Here is a 23,000-nt window from a genome sequence, read left to right as displayed (position 1 = left end):
TTGTATAAAAGCAACCTAACCTCTATGTCGATAAAAGTATTAAAAAATTCTCAAACCGTGAAAGAATGAAAAGTAAAAGAAAAGCATATTCAACTCTTAAAAATGTATTGAAAATAGTTTGAATTATTTTTCAACTATTAAGTCAACTAAATACATAAATATGATCAATTGCATGTACATACAAATGCATAAAACAGACCTATTTAATACATTTATAATATGTTTGTCTATATAATTTGTTTATTCAATCATAATTTTTTATTGCTGTTAAATCAACGTATAAAAAGTATTTAATTGCACATTCATCTCCCTGTCTCAGGAGAAAAGTTTTTTCTTATTGATCTTGTTTTATTATATATACGTTTGAAAAAAAATGATTTCAACACAAACATGAATAAAGATAAATTAAAAGGTATGTAAGCTGTTTTTTGAGCTAATATTTAATTTGTAAGGTTTTCTATGCTATGTTATGAAATAGAAATGCCGAAAAAACAAAAAATGTCAATGTAAATGTAGCTATAATATGGTTGCATAAAACGTGAATTAAGATGCCCTATTTTTAAAAAGTTCTTTTCAAAGCGAAACAAATACTATCCAGCAGTACCCAGCAAACTAACAAAACAAATACTATCCACCAATACCCAGCAAACACAAGACGTGTTTTAGACGGAAAAACGTATTAAACCGTTTTAAAGAGTTTTTAAGACGTTTTAATCACGTCTTTTGTTTAATATAATATAATGTTTAATATAAATAATGTAGGATTACTGTTTTTACAGGTATTTCATTGTAGTGTTAAAAAAAATTTAGTTTTAAAAAAAAAAGGTAACAAAAACTACTATACCACTGTTCATGCATTTCCCATATCTATCTATCTATCTATCTATATATATATATATATTATACATATATATTAGGATGGAGCGATTTTGAAAATTTTTGAAATTTGATTTGTCTGAGCAGCAAATCAATATCTTTTGGTGAAAAAAGAACCTTACTCTTTTTTTTTTTAGTTTAGATGAGTTCTTGAGGCTCTAAATTTTTGATGGGTCCTAATATTGTTTAAATTTTTTTTTTCTAAACTATATCAACTTGATACTTAAAAGAAGCAAAATAATATGCTGATTTTGAAAATAATATTTGTTTTTATTAAAAAAATTAAAATTAAAAAAGTAGAGTTGTTTTTTTCATTAAAAACCCCCGTCCTCAACAAAACGGGGGTTTTAAGGTATATTTTTTCAAGTATTTTTTTCACTAAAAAATTTTTTTAATAAAATTATTATTTATGAAACAAGCATTTTTTTCTGCTTTTTTTGAGTCCAAGGTTGATATGGTTTAGAAAAAAAAAATTCAAAAATATTAGGACCTGTCAAGAATTTAAATTCCAAAGAGGACCCTCAAGATCTCATCAAAATCAAAAAATATTTTTTTACTTTTATCTTATAATTAATAGACATTGATTCGTGTCTCAGTAATATTGGTTTTTAAACTCTTTATTTTTTTGCTATGAAAATCGCTCCACCCTAATATATATATATATGCATATATTATATATATTTATATATGTATATAATATATATATATATATATATATATATATATATATATAATATATATATATATATATAATATATATATATATATATATATATATATATATAATATATATATATATATATATATATATATATATATATATTATAAATATATATATATATTATATATATATAAATATAATATATGCATATATATATGTATAATATATATATATATATATATATATATATATATATATATATATATATATATATATATATATATATATATATATATATATATATATATATATATATATATATATATATATATAAGTTTATGTATACCTATCTAACATACATATGTATGTATATTAGATATATATACATATGTATAAATGTATATATATATGTAAATATATATATATTTTAGTTAACAATATCTAGCCAATATTGAGATAAATATTGCGCTAATCTTTCTTGCTACTAAGGTATATATTTACATTTTTTGGGGTTTTTTTTAAAAAAATATCCTTTATTACAATTGATAAGTCTGATCTTAACTCTTATAAATGCTTTATTATCAGCAAATTGCAACTTTTAAACTGTAAATACTCTTGTAAACACTGTATTTATAAATAAAATGGTATTTAGAATATAACTTTTAGTTTGAACTCCATACAGAAAAATCCAACACCGATCAATAATTTTAAGTAGCCAGCTGGTAATTTATTATTTCTTAAACCATATAGCAAGTTAAATAATTAAAAATATTATTTAAACATGTATTAAAATATTAGGGAAAAATTATTTAAATATTTATAAAGGAAATAAAAATCATTCAATTAACTAAATTTTAAGTAGTAGAGATATAAAAGAGGTTATTTGATACTTTTCCTCTCCTTTCAAATCTCTATATTCTACCTCTCCTTTCAAATGTCTATATTTCCGAACAAGCGTTTTATGTCTGTCATTTTATATTTTGTATTTGATCTTTATTTTGTAAAGTTTATGTCATAAACTGCAAAATTCAGTACAAAGCTACAAACAGTACACTATATATCAAAACAGTTAAACTTTGATCACAGTCTGGAAGTGGAATATTGTCAGGCAAAAAAAATTATGCAATAGTTTATTAGACTGTGGGCTATGTGCATGCAAGTTTGCAATATGTTTGCTCATTCAATGAGAGAACATGTTGGAAACTTGAATGCATTTCACAAGGACAAGTTCTGTTGGTGAAAATGACACTCATGTTCATCTGTCTATTCTACAGGTTTTAAAAATTTCAAATCAGCTACAAGTTTATAACATGTACCATCAACAGTGGTGACTATGAACAGCGGGGTGAAAATGAACATCAGTACCAAGATTACTAAAAAGTGAAGAAACACGCACAATATAGCTACATGTTGTGTTACTTTGATTCAGTTGCAAAATTGAGGTGATAAAACGTCTTCCAGGAAAAAAATTAAGAACCTGGTGGTGATATTTCTAAGAACAATCTAAGTTTAGGCACAAAGCTTAGGCAAAACAAATTTATTATCTGAAAAATAGAAACATTATGAAGTGTTCAATGTCACCCCAAATTGGCTAATCATTATTGTCACCCCGTTTTAAAAATACAATTATGATCATATAAAATAAGAAAATTAAGATATTTACTGCATAGTGTTGATTATGTCTACAAATTTTCCAAGAAGCAGGATAGTATAATGTTTCCAGGAAGCTGGAAACTAGTATAATTTCTGTTAAAAATAAAAGATATTGATTCGACTAACAGTTTTCTTCTACGACTCATAGATGTTTAAACAGTGTTTATAGTCATTCCGATTGACAATATTTTACAAGGTTGCAGCAAGATGTTGCAAACTTGTAGACTTTATGTTGTAAACTTGTGCAAACTAGTTTTTGAAGAGACATGTTGATATTAAGACATGTTAACATAAAAACTAGTTTGCGACATTTATATTGTCTTAACAACTTTGAATAAGTCAGTTGTCATAATAATATTTATTGTGATTTTTCTTAGTCAAAAATATTCTGAACATGTTTTTAACTTATTGCAATTAGTTAATATCATTTAGAGTTAAAGGAGCCCCTGATGCGCTATAGATTTAATGTGGTAGTAGAGTAGTAGTTAAACATTTGACTCAAAATCAAAAGGTTGAGGTTCAAATCACCTCTGCGCCCTCTGAAATTACTGTGCTCAATCTGTTTCTCCGCACAGCGCCCTTGTTTAAAAATGTTAGTGTTTCTGAGTTAAGGATTGAGAGAGAATATTTTTAAAAAATGAGTTGTCCCTTGACAGCAGTGAACACTGGAGCATTAGGGAAGTGAATTTATGAAATTAAAAAAAAATCTGTACACATACAATGATAAAAGTTTTGGTGAAAGATGTGTTAAAATGTATTTATCTTGTAATACATTCATTATTTTCATATACCTGATTAAAGGCTTTGCATGCTAAAATCTATTTTGTCTGTATATCATTCAGCCAACTTATTTTTGCATACTGGTGTTGTTAAGATAATTTTAAAATATTATAGCATCTGTTTGATATTTTGCTGGCTACGACATATTTCGTTAAATCTTCAGGTCTGTGAATTATTAAAAGACGAAAAAAATTAAAATGATAAATTTTGGCGGTAAATTTTTTTTTTGGCGATAAATTTTTTTTTTTTTTTTTTTAATTTTTAATTTCATTACCAAAGACCAAAGAATCTTTTTTTTTTTAATCTTCTTAAAATCCCAATTGTTTGTCCAAATTTGAATAAGATTTTAAGTAAATACGTTGTTTAAGTGAAATGAACATCATAGTTAAATAATATGATCGTTAACTTTTCTTAATTATAAGCTCTTTCATGGTTGGAATTCTATTATAATATATATTTATATATTTATAATATATATATATATATATATATATATATATATATATATATATATATATATATATATATATATATATATATATATATATATATGTCTTTTGTAAAAATTGATAGAAATGTTGTATTTTGATAATCATATTTAATTTATATGTATTAGAACAGATTAGAGCTAGAATCTATAGTAGATTAAAGCACTTTTTTTACAATTTTTAACTAAAATTAAGTTAACGCTGTTGAGCAGAATTGATCTAAATCATAAATTGATCAAAAATGGTGTTCTTTAGAACACCATTTTTACTAATTCCATGCTCATTCTAAATAATAGAACTCGAATAATTTATAAATTGCCTTAACTGCACCGAGTAATTAAAATCTTGTTAAGTTTTGCGGGTTTAATGTTGCAGATATAATGTTGTGGTTAATTTTTTATTTTTACTTTATGTATATTCTTATATCGAGTTTCAATTCAGTCAGTTGATCTTAACGGATAGAGATTTATTTTGTGTTGAAGAAAAAACTATTTCAATAAATAACATGGTAAATCTATAATCTATAAATAAAATTTATAAATTAAATGCAATCTATAAGTAGTCTATAAATCAGGCCCGTAGCGACCGGGGGGGGGGCAACAGGGGCATTTCCCCTCCCAATAATTTTTCAAATAAAAAATATTTTAAAAAATTAACAGAAAAAATGACTAAATAAAAAAAGATCCTTAAAACTATTTCTGGGCCTCTTAATCCAGAACTGCCCTTCTAATATAATTTTTGTTCCTACGGGCCTGATAAATGATGCTAGTCTATTATATAAAAAATTTAGTCTATTATATAAAAACTTGTTTGCACAAATTTTGCTGCAAACTTTAGTATAAAAATATTATTTTTATTTTTTTAAATTTGAATTTTGAATTAGCTAACCCAGCAAACATTTATGTAGTGGATTTGGATCGGACCTATATAGGCATTTTGAGCGATTCATTGGAATTTTGCTAATCAGTTACTTATTAGACCATTAGTGGCATCCGCTACAAGTTGCCAGCATATTAATTTTCACATGTGATATATTGGTTAGTCATCGGCTAGCCACTTTTATAGGCTACCACTAATAATCCACTGGGTAACCGATGAATCAAGTTACAGTGGACCGCTCAAAATGTCTATATAGGGTGCAATGCAAATCCACTACATAAATATTTTCTAGATTTGCTAATTCAAAATTCAAATGATAAATTAATATTTATATATTGATTTTTGCATCAAAATTAAATTTACTCAAATAACTTTCGAACTGACAATGAATCAAAAATTCTTCTTGGGCTTCTAAACAGTAGCGGATTTATGATAGTCTTCTCTAGGCTATAGTTATTCTGCCGCCCTAATTATTTTTTATGTATTTTTTTATTATTACCTTTTTCAGTTTTGTTTGAGTTTGTAATTTTTTAGGATACAAAGGAAATACTAAACAACAATTGTCAATTCACTGCATACGTATTTAAAAAACGTATACATTAAATTATACGTATTTAGAACATAAAAATCTTTGCATTTTAGCATAACTGTTTTATGATGTCATTGAAAAAATTAGTGTTTAAAATGTTAGATTCCATTAATAAATGTTGTTCTCATATATAATTTTTATCCGTTGAAGACAAGAGAATTTATTTACATTATATCTAATTTATTCACATTATTTCTATGAAGTATACTAATTTATTTATGTTATTTCTATTGTGTATATTAATTTATTTACTTTTTTATTTTTAAATCTTAATTTAAATTTTTAAGTTTTAAGCAAATAGTAATATCTTATTTATTTTTTCTTATTCACTTGATCTTACTCTTTCCTTAAATTTTCATTCTTTAAATTTTTCTTTAAATGACAACGTATTGTTATCTATTTTTATATTTTTTTTAATAAATAGTTTGTTAACTAATCTTAATCTTAATATCTTAGAAAATCTTAAAGCGAATTATGTATAACCGAATTTTAACTTTTCTAAATATAAATAATATTATATACAATAAACTGCTTGGATTTCAGCCAGGGTATTCAACTGACCATGCCATTATTAATATTGTTCACGATATATTTAAAGTATTTGACGAAAGTAAGTTTACCCGCGGAGTTTTTATAGATCTTAGCAAAGCCTTTGATACTGTAGACCATAGCATTCTTATAAAAAAAACTTGAAAGTTATGGAATTAAAAGCACATATCTAGAATGGCTTAAAAGTTATCTAAGCAATAGAAAACAATACATAGCACACGAAGAAGGAAAAATTGATTACTTGACTATAACTTGGGGTGTTCCCCAAGGCTCAATTCTGGGTCCACTGTTATTCCTTATTTATGTGAACGACTTCCATAACTTTTGTAACTTATGTAAACGACTTCCATAACTTTTTCAAACATTTTAAATTCCGTTTTATTTGCAGATGACACGAATTTATTTTATTCAAATGAAATGTCAATCTTTTATTTAAAATAGTAAACAAGGAATTTTTAAATCTAGCGGAATGGTTTAAGGCAAACAAATTGCCCTTAAATTTAAATTCAACTAAGTATACTTTTTTTCATAGAATTTACAATAAAGAAAATATTCCATTAAAACTTCCTGATCTTTATATTGGCAACTCTAAAATAATTAGAGAGTAATCATTAAAGTTTTTAGGAGTGATACTTGACGAAAACCTGACATGGAGAAAACACATAAGGACGTTAAAAGATAAAATTTTAAAAAATATTGGCATTCTATACAAAGCTAAGCAGTTATTAAACAAAAACTGTTAAAAAATCTTATATATCTCCGTCATACATTGTTATATAAACTATGCAAATATTGCATGGTGCAGCTCTAATGTAAGTAAAGTTAAATAACAAAAACATGCTGTCAGAATTATTTCAGGTGCAGGTCGTATTACACATTCTAAAGAGCTATTTAAAAATCACCACATAATGTTTTTCAGTTGAACCTTTATCAAATTCTTTTATTTATGTACAAATTTCATAATAAAGTAACTCCTATGATATTTAATACACTTTTCAATAAAATTAACCACGGGTACCCTACAAGATTTTCAAATTACAATTATGAGCGACCTAAAATGCACTATTTGGTTACTAAATTTTCTATTGCCATCAGAGGTCCTAAATTATGGAATTTTTTTTTTCTTTTTTAACAACTATCTTATTAACTGGTCTTTAATTTAAATTTTCTTTAAATTCTCCTATTAACTTATTTTTAATTTTTAGGTGTTTTTATTATTATTATTATTTATCTTTTTTTTTACGATTTTCTTTTGATTATAGATGATCTTAACATACTTGTAAAATTTGTATTTATTTTTTATATGGTACAAAGTAATTTTATGTTTACATTTTAATGATTGTACACGCTTGCTGATGAAAGGACGTCGGGGCGAAGTGATAAGGCAAATATTGTCTTCTTTTAGCCCCAGTCATGTAAATTTTATTTATTTAAAACGGCATTGTATTCTTTTTTTTAATGTCGAAATAAAAATAAAATAAACTATAGATATTTAAATATATTACTGTTTTTGTAAAACGTGAGAATGGGGCTCGCTGATAAGGCTAAATAAATCTTCTTCTTGTCCCGCCATTTATTTTTATTTATATGCTTCGAAACTGTATATATTATTAAACGGAAAAAAAAAAAATAAACAATAAACATCAGTAATAAACTATAAACCTTTTCTTGACAACTTTATTCAAAATCTTTTTTCATTTTTTGCTTTATAAATTGTGCCACTTTTTTTCACTCTTTATGTTTTTTTTTTTGTATAATGTCATGAAATTTTTTATTGGTATTCATTAAGGTTCAACAGATGTATTTGTCTCATTGATTACACAGTCATTTTTTGGGTCATATAATTGCACTCGTTTTGAAAAATTAATTTTTTTTCTAGATTTCGAAATGGTTTTTATATAGCTGACAAAATACTTTTTTAATATTGTTACTTGCTTCTATTACCGTGAAAGTAGTAATGAATCATAAATCCAATAGTTCCACTTTTTTTTTTTCTTTTTTTTTAAATATTTTTATGTGGGGATATTAATTTTCGACAATAATGACGTCGACATATGACGGGGCTTATAAAAATTAAAGTTAAGGTTGGAAATAAATAAGAATTGATCGTAATCTTATTAATAATATGGTTCCCCATTAATTTTGTGTCAATAGGATTATTAAAAAAAAAAAATTTTAATATTTAAAAGTGGTATTTTTTAAGGAAAATCTGCAATTGTATCTACCCACACATCAACTTCACAACGTAGTCGCTCGCAGTTAGCCGGACTTCAGTTTCCAGTTGGGCGAATACATCGCTATTTAAAAAAAGGTATAAATAACAATAGAATTAAAGAATACAAAAAAAGATATATAAAAATCATTTTTTTGTTGATATAAAATAAAAGGTACCTCCATTTTCTTGGTCTTGTAGGCAATGTAAAGCATTAGAACCTGGCTTACTTTCATAGGCACCTTTACATATATTTTAGGAGGGGGTAAAAAATGATCCCTGAATAAATTTTTTAAACAAAAGCTTAAAGAGTAAAAAAACAAATGGTATCTTTAACAGTTGTTTAATATTTAAAAAGTTGAAATATTTGAAATCAATTCTTCAATAAAAATTTTCTTAGCAGAACGTTTTTGCAATTAATATTTTTACAAAAATAGTTGCATACTTAAACAAAAGTTAGAGTTGTAGTTGGTTTCTGTCAAAATCGTTTACCACTTTTTCTGGCGGATTTTGTACTCAATGATCTCTTAACAGTACTGGTTGTTGCGGGTAAGAAGATGACTGTTGCTTCGTGATTATTTTTTTAATTGAGCATACTTCGCCCTTTACTATATATACAATTTATATATATATATATATATATATATATATATATATATATATATATATATATATATATATATATATATATATATATATATATATATATATATATATATATATATATATATATATATATATATATATATGTATATATATATATATATATATATATATATATATATATATATATATATATATATATATATATATATATATATATATATATATATATATATATATATATATATTAGGCTGGGGTGAAAATATATATATATATATTAGGCTGGGGTGAAAATAAACAAAAGTGTGAATTTCATCACAACAAACCATACTTATTTGCCAATCCATGTATTAAACCAGAATCATTTGTAAAAAACAAAAATACTTTACTGGAACTGCCCCATTTTGACCCTTAAATATCAGACAGGTCCCTAATAACGGGTGATGCGGAAGTTATCGGACAAATCTTAATTTCATTATTTGAGCATAATAATTAGTTTTTGTGGTTTTAATCGTAGGCATAAACGTTCTATAAAATATAAACTTTATTATTTGAAACACAATTATTTAAAATGAGGTTAAATGCAGCTGAACCAGAATCTTTTCGAAAGCAATTAAAAATGTTTTTTGTAAATAAACCTAATATAAAAATTAAAAAAAATCGTAAATCATTTTGAAAAAGAAGGATTTGCCCGAAGTACAATATATGATAACCTAAAAAGACTTGAAACTGTTCAATCGTTTTCTGATAGAAAGCACCCTGGTCGTCCGACATCCTGGACTATAGAAAAGAAAGCCGAAGTAACGAGACTTGTCAACAATCGAAAAGGGGTCAGTCAGAGAAAAATAGGTATTAAATTCGGTGTAAATCAATCGACAATTGGTCGTCAGTAAAAAAAAATGAATATTAAATATAGAAAACGTGAAAAGACTCCAAAATACACTATAGAACAACAAATAAAGGCAAAGAAAAGAAGCAGGAAACTAGTTAACCAACTCTATAACACAAAATCGCTTATAGTCATCGATGACGAAAAATACTTTGGTTTTGCAGGGGACAACATGCCTGGAAATTCTGGATACTACACAAACAACAAAATGACATGCCCAGAAAGTGTTCGTTTTATAGGAAAAGAGAAATTTCCAAAAAAATTGTTAATGTGGATAGCCATATCTGACCGTGGTATGTTCGAGCTATTGTTTCGCACTTCCAAGGCTGTAGCGATCAATTCATTAATCTATATTAATTAATGTTTAGAAAAACAACTTCTTCCATTTATTCACAAGTATCATGGAGACTTTAACTATTTATTTTGGCCAGATTTAGCAAGTTCTCATTATTCTAAAGACTCTCTAAATTGGATGGACCAATACGTCTATTACGTTGATAATCCAATCCCCCAAATGTGCCTCAAGCACAACCAATTGAAAACTTTTGGGGACATTTGACACAGAAGGTTTACGAGGGAGATTGGCAAGCTTCAACAGAGCAAGTTTTGATTGATCGCATTAAACTAAAACTACAAGAAATTGATTTAAACTTTTTACAGTCGCATATGAAAGGCGTCAGAGCAAAATTGAGATCAATTGCAGATGGTGGTTTTTTTTCATATAAAAAATAATATATTTTTATTAAAAGATAAATGCTTTATTTAGAAAAAATATAATAGTAGTTTATTTATTTAGTTTATTTATAAATAAGTTATTGACGTTTTTATTTTGTCCGATAACTTCCGCATCACCCGTTATTATAGAAAAAAAATTTCTTCAAAAGTATGTCATGTTGAGTCTCAAATGAAGCGAAATTTACTGAAAATTTTAAAAATTATAATTATTTTGTATTTAGATAATTAGTTTGCATTTTAAAGCGTAAAAATTGTCATTTTTTAACATTATTAAAAAAATCAATTTTTACGGTGTTTTTGAGTCGATTTTTATTAGAGATGTTTTTATAAAACATGGTTATTATTATTGAAATTTTTATAAAATTTTGCTTCATTTGAGACCCAACATGACATACTTTTGAAAAAAAATTTTTCTATAATATTAGGGACCTGTCTGATGTTTAAGGGTCAAAATGGGGCAGTTTCCCATATCTTATATTAATATTTTTAATATTTTTGTTCATTTATAGTTGGACGTAACAAAATATTCTTTAATAGACCAAACTTTAATTTTCACCCCAGCCTAATATATATATATATATTCATATTTATATTTATATTTATATATATATATTTATATATACATATATTTATATATATATATATATATATTTATATATATATATATATATATATTTATATATATATATTTATATATATATATATATATTTATATATATATATTTATATATATATACACTTATATATATATATTTATATATATATGTATATATATATATTTATATTTATATATATATATATATATATATTTATATATATATATACTTATATATATATATATATATATATTTATATACATATAAATATATATATTTATATATATATATGTATATATATATGTATATATATTTATATATATATATATATATATTTATATATATATATATATTTATATATATATATATATTTATATATATATATATATATATATATATATATATATATATATATATATATATATATATATATATATATATATATATATATATATATATATATATATATATATATATATATATAATGAAGACATCTGCTTTTGCAAATAATCATTAAATATTAGTAATAAAGAAAAAGTAAAAAACTGAGAGTATGTTACTAATCTTATTTACTACTTGAATTACAAAATTTTAAGAAATCTTTTTATTGTTAATTCTAGAAATTTAGAATTTTTCTGACAAAATTCTTTTAACTTTGCTTTAGAATTCCAGAATGAGCAGAAAGGCGTTGTTTTATACCAATAACTTGGCTTTCCAGAAAGCCCTGGGCAAATACTTTGGATATGTCCCCTAGCTTAATTATGTTATTATTTATGGATTCTGGAGTTGGTTTCATAGTTTGGTTTTTATTGTGTATGTATGGGTTAAAAAATATTGGTTGCATTAGTACTTCTTCGATGGCGAGATTTTTATTGTTATTGTGTTTTAGGTAAAAGTTATTCCAATTTTTTTTTGTTTGTTGGTAATACGGAGGTAGAGTTTTTAAAGATTCGTATGAGTGTGATGTGAGAAGGACAAGGTTTACTTGATTAGCGTTTCGGTATTGATTGAGTATGTAGGAAGCTGAGTCTTTCCAGGCGCCGTTTTTGTTTTCGTTATATAACTTTGAGGTCCAGCTCAGCTGTAAAGATTCAAGTATTTTTTTTACGTCGATGATATTTAAACCTCCCTGGTCTATCGGAAGTTTTGATGTTTGCTTAGGGGTTTTTACGGTGCTGTTATTCCATAGAAAACTATCTATTTTACTTTCAATTAATTTGATTTTTTTGTCAGAAGGAATCGGTATTGTGAAGGCTATGTGCCATAAACTGCTTAAAAGGGTTTGATTTATTATGATAGCTTTACCTTTTATGGATAACTTGAAATGCTTCCAGCTATCAATTTTTTTCCTAATGATGTTGATACTCTCATCCCATTGACGGTTTATGTAGTTACTTGTGTTTGAGAAGGTTATACATAGGCTCTGGAGAGTGTTGCTGTGTCAGGAAAAATCAAGAAAATTTTCTTTTATCAGAGGTCTGTTCATTCTGAGCCACAGGCCTTGGTATTTGGTAGTATTTAGTTTTGCTTCTGTGGCTAGTTAGTATACATTTAGGGCGATGTCTAGAGCTTTTATAGAGTTGTCTGAGGAGAGGTAAAAGTTTGTGTCGTCGGCGTATTGTTGGAGCTTTGTCTCTTTGTTGTTAAGAGTTATTCCCTTTATTTCGATTTTTTACGGATGTATCCTGCAAAAACCTCAGCTTGGAGAACGTACAGTGTCATTGAAAGAGGACATCCTTGTCGTACTCTCCTGTGTATGTCTCTTTTTTTTGATAGAAAACCGTTTATTTTTAGATGTGAACTTATGTCATAGTACAGTGTTTTGATAAGGTTTATAAATTGCACGGTTAAACCAAAATTAAATAGGCAGTCATATAAGAAGTTTCTGTCAACGTAATCGAAAGCCTTTGTTTGATCGATGGATACGATGCAGGCATCTAAATTGTTTTTGTTGACGATGTAATTAAAGTCTCTTGTGTATGCTAGGTTTTCGTAAATGGGTCTGTGGGGGATGCATGCGGTTTGACCTTCTTTGATGATTGATGGTAGTATATTTGTTAGTCGGTTTGAGGTTATTTTGGTATGTATTTCGTAGTCGGTGTTAAGAAGTGATATGGGTTGCCAGTTTGAGATATCGGCTTTATCCCCTTTTTTATAGAGGCAAGTTATTATGGCTTGTTTTGGGTTTCTGACATTTCGTTTTTCTTTATTATATCTTTTAGGACTTTAACTAGACTTTCTCCTAAAATATTAATGTTAGATTTATAAAATTCCGCGGATAGCCCATCTTTGCCGTGTGATTTGTTGTTTTTCATTGTTTTTATTGCAATTTTAACTTCGGTTTATCAATCGGTTTATCCAGTGAATGTTTTTGTTGTTCGGAAATTTGTTTTATGTCTGTATTTTCGAATAAATATTTTTGCAGCGTGACATCGTTTTTGCAGTTTTTATAAAGGTTTTTGTAAAATATTTCAAAAGTTTTAGTGATATCAGCTGTGTTATTTTTTTCGTTTCCGTTCTTATCATTGATGTTAATGATTACTTGTTTAGCTTTTTCTAGTAGAAAAAAGAAAAAGCTACATTTTTCGCTATTCGTCCTCCATTTTATTTTAGCCCTTATTTTTGCGCCGTTTAGTTTGTTTATCTCGAAGGTTTGTAGCTTTATTTTAAGGTTTTCGATAAAATGTTTCATCTTGGGATTAAAAGGCGCTTTTTTAAGAGAGTTTTTTAGCTGTTTTTAAGTTTATATTCTTCTTGACGGCTCTTTTTTGCCTCTGTTTTGCTGAATTTTTTGAAAAGAATTTTAATTTCTTGTTTAAGAGAATCCCAGTCAGATGTTTTGTTTTCAGACTGATTAATTTTTTGGTTGGCTAAACTTATAATTTTTGTTAGTTTATCGTTATAAGTTTGGTTATTTAAGGTTTTGTTGTTTAAGATCCATAGTTCTTTTCCGATATCTAAGTTTTTAAGAGTGATGGTGGCGCATATTGAATTATGGTGGTCGGAAAATGTCATCGGCTCGTACTCTATGTTTATTAATTGTCACTTGTATTTGCTTATATATAAGTGATCTAAGTATATTGTTTTGTGCAAGAGTTAAATTTCCTCCACGTGTCTTCTACGTTAAGCTCTTTTAATAATATTTTAAAAGCTTCGATTGAGAGACATCTTTTTCGATTTATTTGTGGGTGCCGATCTATTTCTTTCAGAACCCCAAAGATTATAAAATGGGATCAAGAATTGCATCTAGAAATTTTCACTCAACATGAATTATATTGAAGTTTATTCTCCTCAGGCATTTGCCGTGCAGAGTTTTAATAATGAATACAGTGGTTATATTTACAATTTGGTCTACTGTTCCACTACTAGGTAAAATATAGACATACAATGGGTGGCCATTGAAATAGGGCCATTGAGTTTTTTACACATTTTTGTGAAATTTTATCCATAATGGAAAAAAAAATAAAGGTTTACGGTAAAAAATAATTAAAAATTTAAAGAATAGTTGTTTATTATCAAATATAAATATAAAAACAAACGAATTTTTTTTTATATATATAAAAATTGTAATGTTATCAATATTTTGTAAATCCACCATTTGCTGCTATAACAGCTTCTACTCTTCTACCGTGGCATGCTGTCAATGCATTTGTGTGCCAATTCTTTTATGTGAGGGTTTCGATCCCAACCTTCAATTAGTTTTTCAATAAGCTGGGTTTTAATTTGTCACCAGTTCTTTTGAAGAAACCTTCCGTTTTAATAGCTTCCACAGGTTTTCTATAGGATTAAGATCCGGGGAATTTCCTGGCCAATCCAGCAGTGGAATTTTTTTCTCTCCAAGAAACTTTTTAATGGATTTTGCCGTATGGCATGGGGCAGAATTTTGCATAAATATAAATTCGCCATCTTGAAACCATTCCGAGACTTGAGGAATGAGCTTTTGCTCCAAAACTTCTTTGTATTGGTCCTGCCTCATTGTCCCTTGGACTATGTAAAGCCTTTCCGTACCTTTAACACATATAACGGACCACACCATAATTGACAATGGATGTTTTACTGTCTCGATAATGCAGTCTGGATTAAAGTTTTCACCCACCCTTTGTCGCACAAATGAGGCTTTGTCGTCCAACTGAAACGTGGATTCATCAGAAAGCACACCTGAAAACAAATGTTTCAAAAAATGTTAGTTTTTCATTAATCTAAAGAAAATCGAGAAATAAAGCAGAAAATGACATGTTTAAGAAATAAATACCTTTCTCCAATCATCTGTTGTCATATTGCAGTGTTTTATAGCTCATTTCAGTCTTTTATCCTTCATGGCAGGCGTTATTTTTGGTTTTTTCGCAGAACGGTAACACTTAAAGCCTAACTCATCTAAGCGTCTCCTGACTGTGCGATCACTAATATTAATTCCAGCATCTTTAATCAATGTTGTGATTATTTTTCTGGGTTTCTTTCTATTCTCCAAGCAAATGTTCCTGATAATTCTCTCAGACCTTGGCGTTGTAAGGCGTTTTCCTTTACAGTTTTTACGGAGTGTGGATGTAGGGTTTTCGCCATTTTTTATTTTTGATGCTATTCTTTGCACAGTCTGCCTAGAAACGCCAATTCTTCTTAAAATTTCTCGTTGAAAATAGTTAGTGTTGCTTAAAAGTGGCATTATTTCACTTTTTTTACAAACATTCACATCTTTTTTTTTACCCATTGTCAGAAACTTTAAAAAATTTAAAAGACAAATAAACACACTACAAAAATATGTAAAAGAAAATTCAAAAAGTTGAAATGTATAATTTTGGAAAAACTACTTTCAAAGAAGTCTTTCACTTAATAAAACACTTAAAAAATTAAAATTTTGAAAAATAGTCGGTTAAAACTAACGTTTGAAGAAAGATCCTTAAAACACACACAACAAGCTTCGGCACTCTACAAATGGTAACTGAACACAATTTCACGGTTTTACTTGTCAAAATATGCAAAATACAGTGTTGCTAGCAACAAAATAGTGTTGCCTACACAATAATTTGTAATAATGTCGTAAATAGTTATGAAAAAATTGTGAATTTTACGTTTGAAAGGTGAATTAATGCTGACAATATAACAAAAAACGCGATGGCCCTATTTCAATGACCACCCACTGTAGTCTCTAGAGGCTACATCAAAAAAAAGAGAAGAAGAAAAAAAGAATCAAAAAACAAAAATAGATGAAAAAACAAAATAAAAAATTCGAAAAATAATCTGGGCATCTCAGTTCAATAAACGATTGTTGTTCATTTTTATATTAATTTTATTTTCGTTGCTCCAGAAAGAAGAAAATTCTTTTTATTTGTTAGCTTCGAAATTTCGAATTCTTGGAACAAAATCTTTTTAATTTTGTTTTTAGGTATTCTACTAAGAGCTTCACTCTCGTAAACATGGACTTTTCGTGGAATGACCTCATTCTGTTACAGTATAATTTATATAAAAGCTCATTAAATATTATTTTACCAATATAAAAACTATTTACAGAAGGTGATAAAACAAAAAGAAAAGATTTAAAAGTATTTTTAAGAGGTGGATAATGTGGATAAATTTTTCGAATGAGAGCAAATATTTTATTAGTGGATGTATTTTCTCGCATTTATACATCATGTGGGGTAGATCTTCTTTTTTAGTCTTACATTGGAGGCAGAGATCATTTTTTATGTATCCTCTCTTTTTAAATACTGAGTTGTAAAGTAAAACAAAGTGTATGAGTTTATATCTTATTTTATCTGCTTTGTTGTTGGTGTTGTTTTGTGGATTGAGCAGAATAATTGCGATCATTCTTTTGCTGTGGTGTTTTTCATGCTATTTTTGAAATGATCTTGCCATCTGAAATATTTTTCGGGTAAATTTGTGTTTTTGTAGTTCTTTAAGATGATTATAAAGTTGTTGGATTGAGGTCAATAATACGAAGGGGAGGTCTATTTTTTAGGTGAATAGATGTCAGTGACTTGTTGTGATCGTACATTTGATTTTGAGTATTTATGAGCTGCTGCCATAGAGGCGGTAAGGAGTTTATAATTTTTGTTAGGAGGAGTTGTTTTATACCGATTAGTTGATTTACCAGAAATCCAGGGATAAATACTTTTGCGATATCACCTAGCTTTATTATGTCGTTGTTATGGATTCTCAATTTGGTTTGAGAGTTTTATTTTTGTGGCGTAAGTATGGGTTATAGAACATAGGTTGCTTTAGTATTTCTTCAATTGTGAGATTTGTGTGGTTATTTGTTTTTCTGTATAAACAACTCCATTTTTTATAGTTTGGTGATAGTGAGGGAAAGTTTTTAACGATTCTGTTGAGTGTGTGGTGAAAGATAAGGTTTTCCTGGGTGGCGTTTCTGGAAAAAGCTGAATCTTTCCATGCTCCTTTTTCACTTTCATTAAAATATTTTGAAATCCAACTTAGTTGTATAGATTGAAGTTTTTCCTTAACGTCTATGATATTTAAGCCTCCCTTATCAACAGGGAATTTAGATATTTGTTTTGGAGTTTTTATGGTGCAATTATTCTAAAGAAAACTTTCGAATTTTTGTTCTATTAGTTTCTATTTAATTTTTTGGTGTCCTGGAATAAGAAGCGCAAAGGCAAGATGCCATAAGCTGCTTAAGAGTATTTAGTTAATAATAATAGCTTTTCCTTTTATCGATAAATGAAATTTTTTCCAGCTTTCTATTTTTTTGCTGATTTTAGCGATACCCTCATCCCATTGGTGGTTGGTATATCGACTACAACTTGAGAAAATAATACCTAAACTCCAAAGTGTGGTGTCTTGCCACGAAAAATTTAAGAAGTTTTTTTTTATTATTGATCTATTTTTTTCCAAGTCACAACCCTTGGCATTTGGCAGTGTTCAATTTAGTATCTGTTGCTAATTTATAAATATTTATGGCGTTGCCTAGAGCTTTTATTGAGTTGCCAGATGATAAATAAAAATGTGTATTGTTGTAGTTTAGTTTCTTTGTTGTCTAGGGTAATTCCTTTTATTTCGGGATTTTTTCTAATATACCCTGCAAAGACTTCAGCTTGAATTATGTACAGTGTCATTGAAAGGGGGCAGCCTTGCCGTACTCCTCTGTATGTATTTATTTTATCAGATAGAAAGCCGTTTATTTTAAGATTGGAACTAATGTCAAAGTATAGAGTTTTAATAAGATTAATAAGGCAAACACTAAAACCAAATTTAGATAAATAGTCATATAAAAAATTTCTGTCGACACGGTCAAAGGCTTTGATTTGGTCGATCGATAATAGAGGCATCTAAATTTTTTTTATTTGCAATATATATTATGTCTCTGGTATATGCCAGGTTTTGGTAAATTGTTATATGAGGGATACTTGTTGCTTGGTTTTCGTTAATGATGGTTGGGAGAATTTTTGTGAGTCGGTTTGATATTATTTTGGTAAGAATTTTGTAGTCTGTGTTTAAGAGAGATATTGGTCGCCAGTTTGAAATGTCGGTTCTATCTCCTTTCATAAAAAGGCAAGTTATAATGGCTTGTTTTTGTGTAATAGACATTTCGTTTTTTTTTTATTATTTCATTTGATCTGTTTTTTCCAAGTACTGTAACTAAACTTTCACCTAAAATGTCAAAATTGGATTTGTAGAATTCGGCGGTTAAGCCATCATTTCCGGGTGATTTATTATTTTTCATAGTTTTTATCGCATTTTTCGGCCTCACAAAGCATAATTGGTTCGTCTAATGAGCGTTGTTGTTGCTTGGTGATTTTTTTTATGTCTTTGTTATCGAATAAAAACTTTTGTAGTGTGAAGTCATTATTAGTGTTTTTATACAGTTTTTTATAAAATTGTTCAAAACTTTTAGTAATATCTTGGGTGCTTTTGTTTTCATTTCCGTTTTTGTCTTTTATTAGCGTGATGATTTGTTTAGATGTTTTTGCTTTTTCAAGCTGGAAAAAGAATTTGCTGGAATTTTTACCATCCATTCGCCATTTTACTTTTGCTGTAATTTCTGCGCCGTTTATTTTATTTATTTCAAAGCTTTGAAGTTTTACCTTTAGAATTTCGCTGAGGTATTTCATTCTGGGGTTATAGTGGGACTTTTTAAAAGAATTTTTCAGTTGTTTTTTGATTCTATATTCCTCAACTCTTTTTTTTTTTTGCTTCAGATTTACTGAATTTTTGTGAAAAGTTTTTTATTTCTTGTTTGAGAAGATCCCAGTAAGATGTTTTGTTTTCAGAATGACATATTTTTGGCATCCTGTTTTAATAATTTTTGAAACGTTGTATGTGTAATTATATTTGCTTAAGTTTTTATTATTTAGAACCCAGACTTCTTTTTCAATTTTTATGTTGTTCATCAAAATGGCGGCGCATGTAGCATTTTGATGGTCTGAGTTGGCGCATGTGTTTGCTTATATATAGTCTATCAAGGCGAGAAAAAGATATATTGTTTCTTGATTTGTATGTGTATTCTCGGGAATTTGGGTTAAAAATGCGCCAGGTATCTTCAATATTAGGTTTATTTAATAAAGTTTTTAAATTACATGTTGGCTGGCATTTTCTGTTGATTTGCGGGTAGCGATCTTTATTGTCTAAAACCATGTTAAAATCACCCCTGAGTATTGTAAACTGATTATTTGAGTTTTTAATTTTTAATTTTTAGATATGTTTTTGAATAACTTTTTTCTTTTGATTTGATCAGTGTAGCTCGAACCAGATTTTGCGTAAACGTTTATTATTAGAATAATGTGGTATTCGTTTTCCACTATAATATAATTATAATGACCATCAAGGTCTTCAAAATGTTCAATTACTTTAAAGTTATAATTAGTTTGGTTAGTTAAGATTAAAGTACCACCTGTGTGTGACGTACCAATCGTGAAAAACCTGGATTATTCCATTGTCGAATAAAGTTTTCTGCGTCTTGCGTATTTAAATGGGTTTCTTGCAGAAGATAAAAATCATAATTCATTTTTTTTAGTTTTTAAATAACAATTTTTTGCTTATTTGCGTCACCAAGGCCCCATATATTAACAGAAAAAAATTTTATTGCCTCCATTTTTGTTTGAGTGCGGTTTTTAATGACATGACTGTGAAATTTTAATGAGTGAGATTTTTTAATGAATGAGAGTGAAAGAATGTGCAGAAAGCATAATGACAGATGGTTTTAGAACACATTTTCTTAGAATATAAAAATATAAAAACCAAAAAATAAAAAAAACTTGTAGATATAAATTTTATAAACTAAATATTTATTCATACCGCCCTTTGTCGTGCAACTTTTTTCGAGCCTTTCTTTTGAGGAGTCGGCAATGGTACATTTCTGCTACAAATATTTTTGTCATTTTTTATTTCGATAAACTCGCCTTTTCAACGTCGCTTTGACTCTTGCTGTTTCTTTTTAGTTTTTCTTTTCGTTTTTGGAAGCGGCTTTTAACTACTTGAAAGCTTGGTTCTGTAGGCCATAAGGCCCACGATACTTACTTGAAGACGAACTTAACTTCAAATTATAGTTTTGAACAATAAAGTTGTTCTCTAAAAGTCTCTTGAAATATTTATGGCAGATTTTACTTAAGATATTTTTTATATATTTTCACTTGCTTTTTTTTCCCCTCTATTTCTTGAACATCCTCTATTTTTCTTGAACATCTTGTTAAAAATATTGATACCACTAAAATCATACAGTGTCTTCTCGGATTTTTTCTACTTACTATGACATTTTATGAAACTTTACGGGTAGTTTAATTCTCGAAAAATATGTTTGTGTCTGAACCAGTGTGTGGACCAACAGTTCTAAAACCAGAACTCTAACTATAACACACTACGCTTTTTCATTAAAAGATTCATTATACCCAGAAAAATTATTGGATGTCTAGATAAAGGTCATAGAAGTTTTTGTAAAAATTTTGTATAAGTTTTTTTTTACTTCCACTTTTATTTTGCTTGATAAATCAGAGATGTTTGAACTTGATGTTGTTGATGCGTGACCAGTGATAGATAAAAAGAAAGAAGAAGATAAATAACCACCCCCGCCCTAAGAAATATTAAACAGTTAATAATAATTTATATCAAAATTAGAAAGAAAAAATAAGGTGAATTCCATTTCTATCTACTGTTATGTATAAAATACTCTTTACAGGCGTACAATTAAGTTTCTATCTACTGTTATATATAAATTACTCTTTACAGGTGTACAATTAAGTTGTGGAAGGAAACTTTACATATTGTTAGATGTTTTTATCAATAGTTAATATATATAATATTTATAACATTTTATCAATGGTTTTAAAATATATATAATATTTATAATATTTTATCAATGGTTTTAAAACTTCTATCTAAAATATATTACTACTCATATTCTTATGAACTTTTTAAACATTTTTTTTTTAATTTTTAAGGTCGATACGCTGAACGTGTCGGAAGTGCTGCACCAGTTTACATGGCTGCCGTACTTGAATATCTAACAGCTGAAATATTAGAGTTAGCTGGAAACGCTGCTCGTGATAACAAAAGATCAAGAATAAAGCCACGCCACATATTGCTTGCGGTTCGAAATGACGACGAGATAAATACCCTGTTAAAAAATGTCATAATTGCAGAAGGTGGAGTCTTACCAAACATTCAATCAGCTCTTTTGCCTCCTCGAAAAGAACATTCTTATATAAGTACAGTAAATGAAGGTAGTCAAAGCCAAACGTACTAAAAATCATTTGTAAAATGATTTTTAGTACGCTAATACGCTCTAAAAAAAAGGTAGAAATTTCTACCTTAAGGTAGAATATGTGATATACCCTTAGTATGATATAGTTTTCTGCCTTCTAAGGTAGAAAACTATATCTTTAGGGTAGAATATTTTATGACAAATCATTATTTTTAATACAATTTTCGACCTTAGAAAGTAGAAAATTATACCTTACTAAGGGTATATCACATATCCCACCTTAAGGTAGAAATTTCTATCGTTTCTTTTAGAGAGTAGTAATATTCTCTTGTTAATTTATTTTTAAATGTTTATTTATTGGTTCTACACAAAAAAGATCATTTAAAACGGATAAAGATAAGTCATTTTTCCAGATATATACATGTTTTCTAGATTATATATAGATTTTTCCATATATATAGGAAATATATATATTTCCATATATATATTTCCACATATATATCCTATATATGCTTATATAGATATATAGATGTATAAGGCATAGAACATTAAAAATGCTAAGGTCATATATATTGAAAATTTAAACAAAAAAATAGTCTGAATGAATTTATATATTACAAAAATTATCTATGATATTTCAGTATGTTAATAATTTGATGATAATTCTGATTAAAGTTTATAAAAAAAGTTACTGATTAAAAATATGAAAAAAGTTGTAAATAGTATAATAATTGGTTATAAATTTAATCGTTGTACTTAAATAAAAATAAAATATTCAAATCTAATAAAATTTATAATTTATATATCTTTTATAAGTTTATAGCAACCGTGGCGCAGTGGT

The 23,000-nt window shown here is 27.3% G+C and overlaps 1 protein-coding gene across 1 annotated transcript; it reads left to right on the top strand.

The window, feature by feature from the left end:
• The first annotated feature begins 280 nt into the window (after positions 1 to 280).
• LOC100213348 (histone H2A-beta, sperm) lies at positions 281 to 22,595 on the top strand. The gene is made up of 3 exons (XM_065812968.1): positions 281 to 412; positions 8,679 to 8,786; positions 21,897 to 22,595. The coding sequence occupies exons 1-3, from the start codon at positions 391 to 393 to the stop codon at positions 22,199 to 22,201; spliced, it is 435 nt and encodes a 144-aa protein (XP_065669040.1). The 5' UTR covers positions 281 to 390; the 3' UTR covers positions 22,202 to 22,595.
• Positions 22,596 to 23,000: the final 405 nt, after the last annotated feature.

This window comes from Hydra vulgaris, chromosome 12 (genome assembly GCF_038396675.1).
Source record: "Hydra vulgaris chromosome 12, alternate assembly HydraT2T_AEP".
NCBI lineage: Eukaryota > Metazoa > Cnidaria > Hydrozoa > Anthoathecata > Hydridae > Hydra > Hydra vulgaris.
The sequence above is the reverse complement of the archived record's forward strand: the minus strand, read 5'-3'. Positions and strand labels throughout refer to the sequence as shown.